The sequence below is a fragment of the Pleurodeles waltl genome, chromosome 8, assembly GCF_031143425.1.
Source record: "Pleurodeles waltl isolate 20211129_DDA chromosome 8, aPleWal1.hap1.20221129, whole genome shotgun sequence".
Classification (NCBI taxonomy): Eukaryota; Metazoa; Chordata; class Amphibia; order Caudata; family Salamandridae; genus Pleurodeles; species Pleurodeles waltl.
In genome coordinates this window covers 769,364,519-769,376,595 of record NC_090447.1, presented here as the reverse complement: position 1 = coordinate 769,376,595, position 12,077 = coordinate 769,364,519, and the positions used below count along the sequence as shown (strand labels likewise).

The following is a 12,077-nucleotide window of genomic DNA, read 5'->3' as shown; positions in this document are numbered from 1 at the left end:
TTTAAATTTAAGTATTTAGGTTCGTTTCTGTTTCATACAAGTTTTCAACATACTTCACCAGCCAGTTGAGATTCAACATTCACTTAACAGAACTACGATATCATCTATGTCTTTATGAATCAGTATTTAGGCTCTTACTTGTAATTTTGTGATGATCTCACTTTTGGTCACATTAACTAAATTCATGTCCTCAACTGCAAATGCCGGGTATGAAATAATAGAAAGAAGTCCTGCATCAATTTCTTTGGAGGTGGATGCCCTCGGCAACATGGAGTAGAGAATTGACTATTAAAAAACAAATCACAATTATTAGTTAAAAGAGAAACCACTTAAAAAAGCTACAAAACAACATGAAGACAGTCGGTGCCAGTGTCTAAAATAATGAAGAAGTAAAGGCAAATTATTTGACTTTTGAAAAAATATAACCAAAAAGCTGGTAAATGACTACAAGCTATTTAATATTCTCGTTTTACAAAAAACGCCAGTACACCGAGATTACATGAGGCTGTGAGTATGTGCTGCCTGTGATCATTTGGACAAAGCAATGGCTCAAAATATATCAAGATTATACATCTGCTCTGATCCTGATATAAATGGAATACTGGTTAAGCTTAATGTTTTTTTTGGCTTCCACTTAAATTCATTTTCTGCCTGTCTCCATCAAAAAAAATAGATATAACTGAATGATGAACCCAAGCACAGGACACAATATTACCTCTGTATGAGTGGTCCTAAATTACCAAAACGTTCTGGGATCAGTTATTATTGTTTAAATGCATAGAAACATATTTTCTTAGCATTGCTAAAATAGATTACTCATAGATAGATTACTGATAGTTAAAATAAATGAAAGCATTGCACTGGTAACAGATTTCACCTGTAACTAAGAAAAGCTAAATGTTAGATTTTTGCACTCAAGGACCACTCACCAGTTCCAGAGCCCTGCAGTTTTGTTAGTCGAAAATATAAATAAAACAGACTTATTTACACATGTAGTCTCATAACTCTCCCAATGGCATACAGTTTATTTCCCTTTCAGCTATCCCGCAGAAGTGATCTTCCAGGGGATAGCTTGGTACTACCTACCTATCTCTCCTTTGTCTTTTTCCATTTTCTCATTTTCCTCATTTACTCTTTCTCCTTTGTCTCATTTTCGGAGGCCAAGGTTTATGTTCAAGTATATAAAACATTTGTTTAGCTTCTGCTGCTAGTAACTCCTGCAGCTTCAAAGCGATTTGCTTTAGATCTTACCGCATTAGTAAGAACAGTGAAAAAAGTACTTCAAAATACACCTCCTTAAAGAAGGTGCTTAAAAACTTCCCAGTCCCTTTGGGTGTCTGATCATTTTTAGCCTTCTTTACCTGGCAGTGTTCCACTTCATCGGGAAGGACATGAATAACTGATTTGGGTCCGCCATGAGCACCAAAGAGATCCAGCTCATCAATAGCTTCCAGGGCTGCCTAAGAAAATACAATTTGGTGAAAGATTCTGTTAGAAAAATCACCTTTTAGTGAAACCATTACAAAATCACCACTACATTAAGAACTGAGAGCCAGATGTACAAAGGATTTTTCTGGTCGCAAACACCCCAATCGGGCCGTTTGTAACCAGAAAAATGCTTTTTGGTACGTACCAGGCCCCATTTGCAATTCGGTAACTTACCGAATCGCAAATTGGTGTGTGATTCGGTATTAGAAAGGGGCGTGTTTAGGGCAGCCTTTCCTAATACCGTATCGCAGTACTATGTATGAATGATCTGCGACCGAAATGCGGTTGCAAAACATTCTCATTTTACCACCAACTTCAAGTTGGTAGTAACCCATTCGCAAAAGGGAAGGGGTCCGCAAGGTTCCCCTTCCTCTTTGAGAATAGTTTTTTTTTTTTAAAAGCATCCCATTTTCCTTTGAGGAAAATGTGCTGCATTTAAAAACAAGCATTTGCAATGCAAGGGGTCTTGCGTTTGCTCAAGTTAGGGCTGTTAACATGGTAAATTCCTAACTGGACTATTCTTGACATTTAACTTGAAAATGAAAAGTAAAACAGTTGACACGAGTGAGACGATTCAAAGCGACACGGCCGTCATGAGCATGAGTGCAAAGGAGAGATACAAAAGGAAAAAGAAGTTCACTTGCAGTCACACATACCGACAATCATGCAATTACTCATGTAACGGGGTCGATTTCCAAGGCGGTCACCAAACCGCCCCAATGAGGAACAAACGTGAAGCATTTACCACTGATAAAGGATTTTTGAAAGGCAAGCCCACAAACAAATGATGGTGATGGGTGTGGGGAGGGCGTGGTTAAAAGCCCACAGATAGATTACAAGAGGCCAGAGCGCTTGCATGCTCTACCTAAACAAGCATTTGCAATGCAACAGGTCTCACATTTCTCCAAGTTAGAGCTATCAGCAGTTGTAAACTCCCAACCGGACTTTTCTTGCCACATTAAACCTATCGGCAAAATTGCAATTATCTACGTAACAGGCAAAAGTGCAATTTACTATGTAACGGGTAGATGTCATGCAAAGCGCTCGACTTCTGCCAAGCGAGATCGTGCTGCGAAAAAAGATTAAAAGTAGTCCACAAGCCGGACGGAAAACAGCGAGCCTCGCATGTTTTCAGTACCTGGTCGCTGCGCTCGAGAAGGGCTAACCACCGGAAAAGGCATGACGTATGCATGCCTTCCATTAATGAAAGCAAGCAGATTTTGAAAGGCAAGCCCATAAACCAATGAAAGACACTGATGTGACATGGGCGGGGCTCCGAGCCCTTTCTAACTACTAATGCGTCTCGCAAGCGAAACACATGCGCAAGCGCATGCGATGCAGGCTCGCCCCTAAAAATGGTGTTCCATATGGGTTGGGGCATTGGGCCTCCGGCAGTGAGCACATGTCCGACTTCCCAAGAGGAGCCTGTGCAGGTGCGATTAAGAGCAGCAGGCTCCGGGCGGTGGGCTTGGTGAGCAGAAGAGAGCTGAAACTGCAGCTTTTCCTGCCTACGGTCATACCACCCTGAATGTGCCCGATCTCAGAAACTAAGCAGGGTTGGGCCTGGTAAGTACTTGGATGGGAGACCGCCTGGGAATACCAGGTGCTGTAGGCATTTTGCCTCTCGCAGACACTTGGTGCTGCACGTCTTAGCTCCGTTACACAGCTTCCTCGCTAATTTCATTTTCCACTTTTTATTTCCTGCACTCTTTTTTTCCTGTCTTAAAAAAAGAAATAAAAAAGAACAGCAATAACACTAAAATACACACTTTCCAAAGGAAAACTTGCAATTATTCAGCACTTTATACTCGGCCCAAGCTGAAGAAAACATTTTCTCCACGACGGGCAAAAGGATCCCTAGCTAAGGCTTTGCTTTCTTGCGGTAAGCATATGTGTGAGGTCTTAAGACCAGATCTCACTTCGTGTGATGTCATTTCCTGTCAGGTCATGGGTTGTGATGCCACTACCTGTGATTCCAGGTGCAATTTCACACGCTGTGGTGTCATGTGCTGTGATGTCACTTGCATAGTGTCTAACTTGGTCAGTCCCCCCACTTATTTTCTTTAAGACTTGTGCCATGAATAAGCATTAGCCCCCAAGAAATAGTGCTTGAGCCCACTATTGGCAACCAAATGGAAAAAATCAGCCCAGCGTGTCGGAAATGTGATTAAAGGACGATGATGTATTTGGTGTGGAAGAATGAAATGAGTTGCAGACACTAGTGTAACAGAGTCCAAAAGCAGAGCATTTCAGAAACAGGGAATAAAAAGAGGAAAGGTGCGTACAATTTGAGTTGGTCTAAAAGCATTCCAAAGCATTTTCCTGCATTTCATGGCACTGTAAGAGGTGTCATTAACTTAACGATCCATTTATCAACCACAGAAAGAATGGGTGAGCAGGGCGTGTGCAGAATAAAACCTGTTCAACATAGGAAAACATCCCAGCAGAGAGCACATTACTCACTGTTGCATCCTAAACATTTCACATTTTACAGTTTCACTTGTATTGTAAGAAGGGGCATTATTTTGCATGTTGTTTGAGAAAGGATTCCACGATGAAAGATCTGATTTTTCCAACAACTCCTAAATACTTTCTGTGGGACCCTGGTTTGACAAAAGTAAAGAAAAGACTGGCCACCCTCTGCCTGTAAGGCATGGCGAATATGTTGCAGATGGCACTTACAGAGTGACAGGGCCTCTCCATTAAGTGAAAAAAGTGCAAGAAGAGGGCTTGACACCTGTTTATTTCTGGATTTGTTGAGGTAGTGTAGAAGAGATATTTCTCCCGGCCAGAGTGAATGGAGGTGTCGCCACTCAGTGGGATAAAGAAGAGAGAACTCCATAGCAGCAACTAATCGTCCTTGGGAGGGGAGAATGAACGCTGCTGTTCAGAAGCTGCATCTCCCCTGGTGACTCCTCCTTGTCATGCCCTAAGGAGGGGTCCAAGGAGGCGCAGCAGATGCTGTGTCAGGTCAGGGTTGTCCATTGTAATTAAGTGTGTGAGAGGGGCCGTCTGATAGTCGTGCTAGGTTGGGGAGGGGCTACTGCAGCCTGTGAAGATGAGAGAATCAGACGTAACCCAGAGCATTTAACGAGCTTTTTCAATACAACGGGTCACGCATTTGCTCAAGTTAGAGCTATTACCGTTGTAAACTCCTAACCGGACTTTTCTTGCCACACAAATAAAAAGAAAAAAAATGCAGCGCAATCGTTGCATTTTTTTTCCATTTGTGTGGCAAGAAAAGTCTGGTTAGGAGTTTACAAAGCTAGGGGTGGGGTGGGGGAATGCAATGCTCTTGTGTTTGCTCGAGTTAGAGCTCCTAGCATTGTAAATGACTGAGTGCACGTTTCTTGCCACACAGACTGAAAATAAAGAGAGCGAGGGTGAGCTGGCCCTGGAAAAGCCCCCGTCTGCTGTTGGTTTATGTCTACAGAGGGAGCTGGTGAGGAGGTGGGACTGAACAAGCACCCACCACATGGTTGAGGTGAAACAGGCAAATGGCCAAAAAAGTGCCTTACGGAAGAGATAAACAGGACATAGCGTAATTACCCAGTACTTTGTGCTGCTCCCAAAGTGAAAAAAGGCAGGACAAAAAGCAGAACTGACCATTAGCAAGCAAGGATTTTTGAAGGGCACTGCAACTAACAAATCAAAATGCTGGAACTCACTCTATTGTATACTTTAGTATACAGCAGGCCGAACGCTAACGCTCGACCTAAAAAAGACTGTCTTATTGAAAAGCAATCACAGACGTGCTGGTCTTCAGACCCCAGCAGGCCATCATCCTTGTGATTTTTGCCATTCACAGTGGGTTGCACACAAAGACCTACCTGGTTAAGATTCATGAGGTAGGTATATTTGCAAACCACTGTGAATCGCAAAAAGTGTTAAATACAGTTTAGTGTGCTTGGATTTGTCGTTTTCAAAAAGCAAATTACAAAGATTCGCTATTTGGTAATCACAAACACTAACGTTTGTACATCTGGCCCTATTTGCATTGTATTATAGTGAAGAGCGGTATGGTGGGACCTTTGAAAAACACTTGCCAACAAATATTCTAGAACAGAATGTATTTAATCAGAGTATATGATGCTAGATTTATAATAGCATTATTACCAGCACCTGTAGTATATAAAGGACATTACTACCCAGTAAACAGGGGAAACAAGGCTACTATCATAACACCCCTCCCTCCCTGGTAGTGACTAGAGTTCACTATGTGCTAGACAACGCCATTGTACAACCACAGAAGCACAGGTATGGCTTTCTTTTAAAATAATCCATCCCACTTCCACACTGTGCCGGTCACTCCCCTTAATTCACTAATGGGGAACAAAAGCCCGAATTCCAAATAGAAAAAAATGAATAAAATATAAGGTTTTAAATTTTTCTTTTTTACTTTTCTATGTTTTCTAGGGCTTAAATCCCCCCTTAGTAAAGTGCCTGATTCACCGCTCAGATGACCAAGTAAGCAGAGTAAGGCGGAGAACAAATAAAACACACTTTGGCAGGCATACCAGAAGGGCAGGGAGCTGTGGCTATGGCTTCTCTGTCAGCACGCCCTGGATGCTGTGACTGTAATCTGGTAGAGGGTGCTCAGTGCTGAATAATGAGTCCTGGACACTTGCAGAGCACTCAGTAGCGGAGTTTTTCAGTTCAGAAATGAGAGTAAAGGGTGCTCAAAGACTGACAGTCAGTACAGGGCACCTGGTGCATAATATTTGCAAAGGGTGAAAAGTACTGACCACTCTGTGCGGGGTTCTCTCAGTGTATGGTGTTTAACAAAAAGTGCTCTCATGGTATATTACCAGAATACTGAGGGTTAAATATCGTGCTACATAAATATTGTTGTCAGAATATTGAGTACAAATATATTGTGTGGGTAAGTAGATGCATCCAGAAAGCAGATATAAATACTGAATAATCAACAGATGAGAGGAACATACACTTGGAAGATATTGCCACATGGAAGCAGGATCTGGACATGTAATATTAGTAGAGCCACAGTGCTTTGCACTTTATGTCCCTTTGTTTCCTATTGCCATATGAATAAACATATATATACATTTCTTAGATGTGTTACAACGTACATGCAGCATTATTGTTGTCTTATAATATTTAGAAGACACATTACCCTGCCTCATTTTCAGAGGTCACAATGTAGGTGGTGGTTTACCAGTTCACTGATTATACACAAAAGAGGGGAATTCAGTCTACTTTGGAAACAAAATAAAGAGAACAGGGCAAAGCTGTGCAACATAAAAATCTGTATTCAACTGAATATGTTTTTATAAAGTTAATTTATGGGCTTTTGATCATTCAGAATTGAAATAACTTTGTATAAGAAAGTGAAGAAACCAATGATACCTAACAAATGAGCAAAAAGTATATTCACGGTAGTCTGTATGCAAATCATTTCCACAAGTGAATGTTTGCTTATTCAGGGCAAATCTACTAACAGGATACTGTCACTCATGCCTAGAAGTAGGAGGGATGATGAATGAGGGGTTTGCTCGCATCTGGGAATCCTAAATGGAATCCTTATTCAAATATGATGGCTTTTCTGTTTTCACTTAACTTTATGAGTAAAAGCTTAGGCTTGAGGAGCTAGGGATGGGAAATGAGGAATGTCGGCAAAGTGGTGATGGATGAGGAGTGATGAGTGACCTTCGAGGCATGATGGATGATAGATGATGATTATGATGATGGAGGTGGATTGGCTCAGTGATGATAAACTGAGGAAAAATAAGTTATGAGGGATGGAGGGTGGATGAGTGATGATGGATGAGGAATAATAAATAATGGATGAGGAAAAAAAGATAAGTGAAGACTGATGAGGTATGAGGGATGAAAAATGATGGATGAAGCATGAGGGATATGGAATGAGGGATAAGGGTTGGTAGGGTGGGATGAGGGATATGGAATGGTGGATAATGATGATGAATGAAGGATGAGGGATAAAGGATTATGGATGAAGGACTAGGGATGAAGAGTGATAGATGAAGGATGATAGATGCTGTATGAAGGACGATTGGTGAGGAACAAGGGATGAAGAACGAACAAGGAGGGATAATCGATGAGGAATGATAGATGAGGAATAAGAGGTGGGGAATGAGGAATGATAGATGGTGGATGATGGATATGGTATGATGGAGTATATACGAGGATGTCCTAAATAGATGCTGTACGACTGGAGCAGGCATGTTCAAATGCATGGGTCCATCGTGGCAGTAATGAAATATAAGTTCACATTCACTTATATTGTTGGATTGCTGTAAAACATGAGTCATATCATATTGAGCTGTACTGATTCTCTCCGAATGCAATTGGAATTTGTAGTTATAAAGATGTTCTATTATAACTGAATTGTTATATATAAAGCTGTTGACTGCTTCTGTGGGTTAAAGTTGCCTCTAAAATGCACTAAATAAAAATTGATGATCAAAGAAATAGAGTGACCCATTCATTTGCACAAACTACTTGGTTGTCTTTGGAAGCCAAGTTAAGTGGAACAACAAATTTGAGGAAAATAATACAATTTAAAGGATTTCAATGAAAAACAAAGTGAAAAACAAAGTGGAGGCACAAACTGTATAGTTTGCCTAGGGAGCCACTAGGTGACAGACAGTCTACTGTCTCCTGTGGCTACAGGGAATTCGTTAAAGTGTTTCAAGCTGACAACATGAAACAAAAAAAGAAATCAATATAAATGCAGTAACTTAAATATTGTACTTAAGGTCAAACAAACTTAGACCAAATTATCTCTCTTTCTAGCACACTGACTCTCCAAACACTGGGAAAGGTGGCTTTTTGGTAGGATATCCTGCCCAACCAGTCCCTGCTAGGATGCTATGCAATATTTATCACTTTCCTCATTTTCCCCGGCATTTCAAACAAAGACTCCACCTGCTCTTAGCTGATGAAGTCCAGCGGGTGAAGGACACAACCTCCACTAAGCAACTGAGTATCTGACAATTCTGATGCAGCCGGTAACTGACAATACTAGCCCACCGGAATTTAAAAATAGCCTCTTGGAATGACAAAGTAATGAAACACCCTCCAATACTTATGGGAAATACTAAATCCTGATGGAGCTCTAACAAAAGATTTTCATCTACTATAGCGATAGTGTAACAGAGTTCATTTCAGCAGTCCATACTACTAAGGTCCTAATGATCAAGAGCTTCTTCAAGAAATAGGATTTCCCAGCACAACCTAACTCTAACTCAAGTCATTACATCTAACATCATATATTTCACTCCAAAATAAAATTTCCCCCAGAAACCAGCTGATATCACCCGAGACAAATGTCTCAGCATTTCCCATAGAACAAACTTTAAAAATCATCACAGTGCTTTGGTGGGATTTGTTTACTGATTTTAGGAAAGGGGTGTGGTGATGCAACGTTAAATATGTTTCAACCTAAGGACTGCTCCACAATTCATAAAGAAATGTATTAAAAGATGGAATGACCATGGGATGCTTCCATTCTCTGAGCTTCAGTATGTCTTGGTGGGCAGCAAATTTGTTCATTATCTGCAGGTGACACACGCTCTCCCTCAGTATAAAGGTTTGCTGATTTGCAGATGAAACACAATTGGAATATAGATTACTGGCAGATTACTTACATAAGCATGCTGTCTCTCAGGCATAGAGGACACTGCTTAATAATAGCCAGACTCCGCTCTCTGAGTCAAGGATAAGTTAAGAACAAGACCCGGGGATGTTAAAAGATGATGATGACTAGGGGAAAGCCTGTAGATATCCAAGGGAGATGGCCATCCGGGCTAGGTTTTGGTTGCTACAGTTGAAATTACTACATTGGGCATACTAAACTAGAACCAGATTACACTAAATGGCGAGAGCAGATAACAATCCTTGTTTGAGAGACTGCAATCAAATGGGGACACTGTTACACACTTTCTGGTGCTGCCCGTGGACCCACAGATACTAGGAAGGAGTGAGACAACTGATTGACACAACTGTAGCATAAAATATAGAGTTGCCCAGCACCTAGTGGCTCTGGGCATTAAGGGGAATAAGCCTCACCTAAATATACATTATTTTGTAAAGTCCCAAGTGGGTGAAAGAGACGGCAGAAAAGGCACAAGGGTGGCCCTAAAAATTCTATAAAACAACTTTTTGCAAAGAGGTCATGTGAGTATTTCTTGCGCTCAGACTATAAGAGGGCTGCACAACAAGGGTATCTAACGTTTATGACCAAGCAGCAGAGTCATGCCAAGAAAGCACTAGGTATGTATCTTCATGTGGCATGCATGGTGTCTCCTCTTTCCCTCAGAGGTATATTTTAAGGATTGATAGTCAGATGAGGGTTTGAGAATGGGGCAGTGCCTGTGTTCTGATTTCATCTACAATCTGTAGCACTTGAGGTCGATATCCCCATGAATCTATAAAATTCTCGTTTTAGCCAACACTGCTCCCACTGCCAGGCACACAACCGGAATGTGGGCTGTAACAAAGGAAGGAACTAAACTTAAAGACCTCTTGGATGCCTCAATAGCAAGCTACTTCAGTGCAAAAAATGAGGTTTCAAAACCACGCTTCTCAGCCTTTATACTCAAACAGAAAAAGTGTTCATTTTTGTACTGTGGGACCAACAACATGGAAGTTCACAAACATACAGTGTCAAAATATATCTCCTTTGATGAGGTGCAGGAGAGCATGGAACATAACAATGATCCTGTGTAAGGCAGAACTCTCCTTTGTCTTTGGAGAGTTGGTAGTGGGAAGGAGTAGGACAGAACACCCTTTATGTAACTAGATTTTTATAGGAAGAAGTGAGGAAAGTGCTCAAGTCTCAGCATTGGCTATTCTTTTTATTAAGACAGTTGTCCCTATCTATCAAGCGATCCAGCCAGGACTTTCAGATCAATCAATTTCAAACGTCTATATATTTTATCTCTTATCCTTTCTGTAAAGTACATTCTGCGGAATCCTAGAAGTCACCTTTTCCATCTTCAGGAGTGGGTGGTGGAAGAGGAAGCATGTTAACTGACCTCAGGATTCTGTACTCCCAGGTGACAAGCATCAGCTATTAGCATATTCAAGTGCCATGATTCTGGCCTTGGAGGCCTGGGTTCCAATTTCAGTTGTAGCATGTGCCCAAGAATGTTATAACTGTCGGAATATTGAATGGGTTGTATGCCAGAATACTGTCTACAGACATATCCTCCAACATAAACATCCTGTCCTAACTATTGTTAGAAATATGAGCCCATTGTGTATACATCTTCTATTTCTAACTCTAAAGAGGTGATATTTTGTAAATTATATTTAGGATACAATACCTATGACAGATGATATTTTTCTAACAATATTCTGGTACCATACCTTCGCAGTATCGCCCTATACTCAATTTGTAAACATGTGAATTGTAAGTAATTTGGTGTAGGAAAACAATAATTATGCATTTTTTGCTGAGTAGTAAACATGTTTAGTGCTTGTTCATGCTACCTGAAAATACATTATTCAGTTTGAAATACAATATATCAAATGATACTTCAGAGTAATTTATACTGCTAGTAAGAATCAGAATCAAAACAATATAGTGATTTAGATCTTGTCAGAGATCAACAATATTTACAATAATAAATTATTTCAATTAGAAGAAAGTTTAAAACCAACAATCTCAAAACAAGTTGCATTCCAGAGATGTATTCTTGTATAATGTGAGGAGGGGGCTTGTGGACGACTTACAGAGATAGGGCTAAACAAAGTGGAGTCTGACAGCTTCTTTTTGATCGCCTGTAACACTTGTTGCACAGACCCACTAATCATTCCGTTAACCTGCATTTACTTTGTACTGGTGGAAATTTGAGCTCCCAAGAGAGGAGGGAAGGCTGGGAAGGGTTCAGGACATGACAACTCTGCGCTCAGTGGATGCAGGGTTCAGGTCAGAGGATCCCCGTGCTCGCTGGGTGCAGGTTTCAGGTCAGGAATCCCAGCCCTCACTGAGCAGCGTTTAGTGTGAGAGACAGAATCACTGACTGGGCGCACAATTCCAGGTTCAAGTCACAAGATCCCAACAATGAGTTCACGGTGTTCAGTTCGGGAGATTGCAACACTTACTGGGCACAGTGTTCACATTGCAAGATCCCAGCAGCTGCTAAGTGTGTTCAGTTTGGGAGACTGAAGTGCTCATTGGGGTAGGATTCTGACCACGAGATCCCAGCACTCCCTCAGCACAGGATTCAGGTCCCAAGATCCCAGCACTCAAACAGGAGTACTTCAGTTAGGAAGATCAAAGTGCTCACTGGGCAAGGCGACTGTCATGAGATCGCAGGTACTGGTTAGTGTAGCCTTTTCTCCTAGATCCTACTTCAAATCCTGGTCAGCAGGTTCACTGATTTCTTCCCAGCTCACTGCTTTCACTTCGGCTTGCTGCTTTGTCTACGTCCAGATGGCTTACAGAATATTACAGACGATAAATGCTAGTATACAACTATCATCTTGTTTGGCACAAACCAGGATTAAGTTTATTTGGACCGAGGAAGGTGAGGAAATCTAAACTGAACAGATACATTAATGTATAGATAAGTGATTATCCTGATGCAAGGAGATATGACAGA

General features: G+C 41.2%; 1 protein-coding gene and 1 pseudogene across 3 annotated transcripts in view; one reads left to right on the top strand and one right to left on the bottom strand.

Moving 5' to 3' along the window:
- Window positions 1-12,077, bottom strand: part of PHKA2 (phosphorylase kinase regulatory subunit alpha 2) — a 512,688-nt gene that overhangs the window by 303,905 nt on the left and 196,706 nt on the right. For all 3 annotated transcript variants that reach the window (XM_069205013.1, XM_069205014.1, XM_069205015.1), the window contains exons 8-9: window positions 1,362-1,460; window positions 139-285 (exon numbers count right to left, since the gene is read on the bottom strand). In XM_069205013.1, the coding sequence (XP_069061114.1) occupies window positions 139-285; window positions 1,362-1,460 (246 nt within the window). The remainder of the gene's footprint in view (window positions 1-138; window positions 286-1,361; window positions 1,461-12,077) is intronic.
- LOC138256497 (5S ribosomal RNA) lies at window positions 2,995-3,103 on the top strand (annotated as a pseudogene).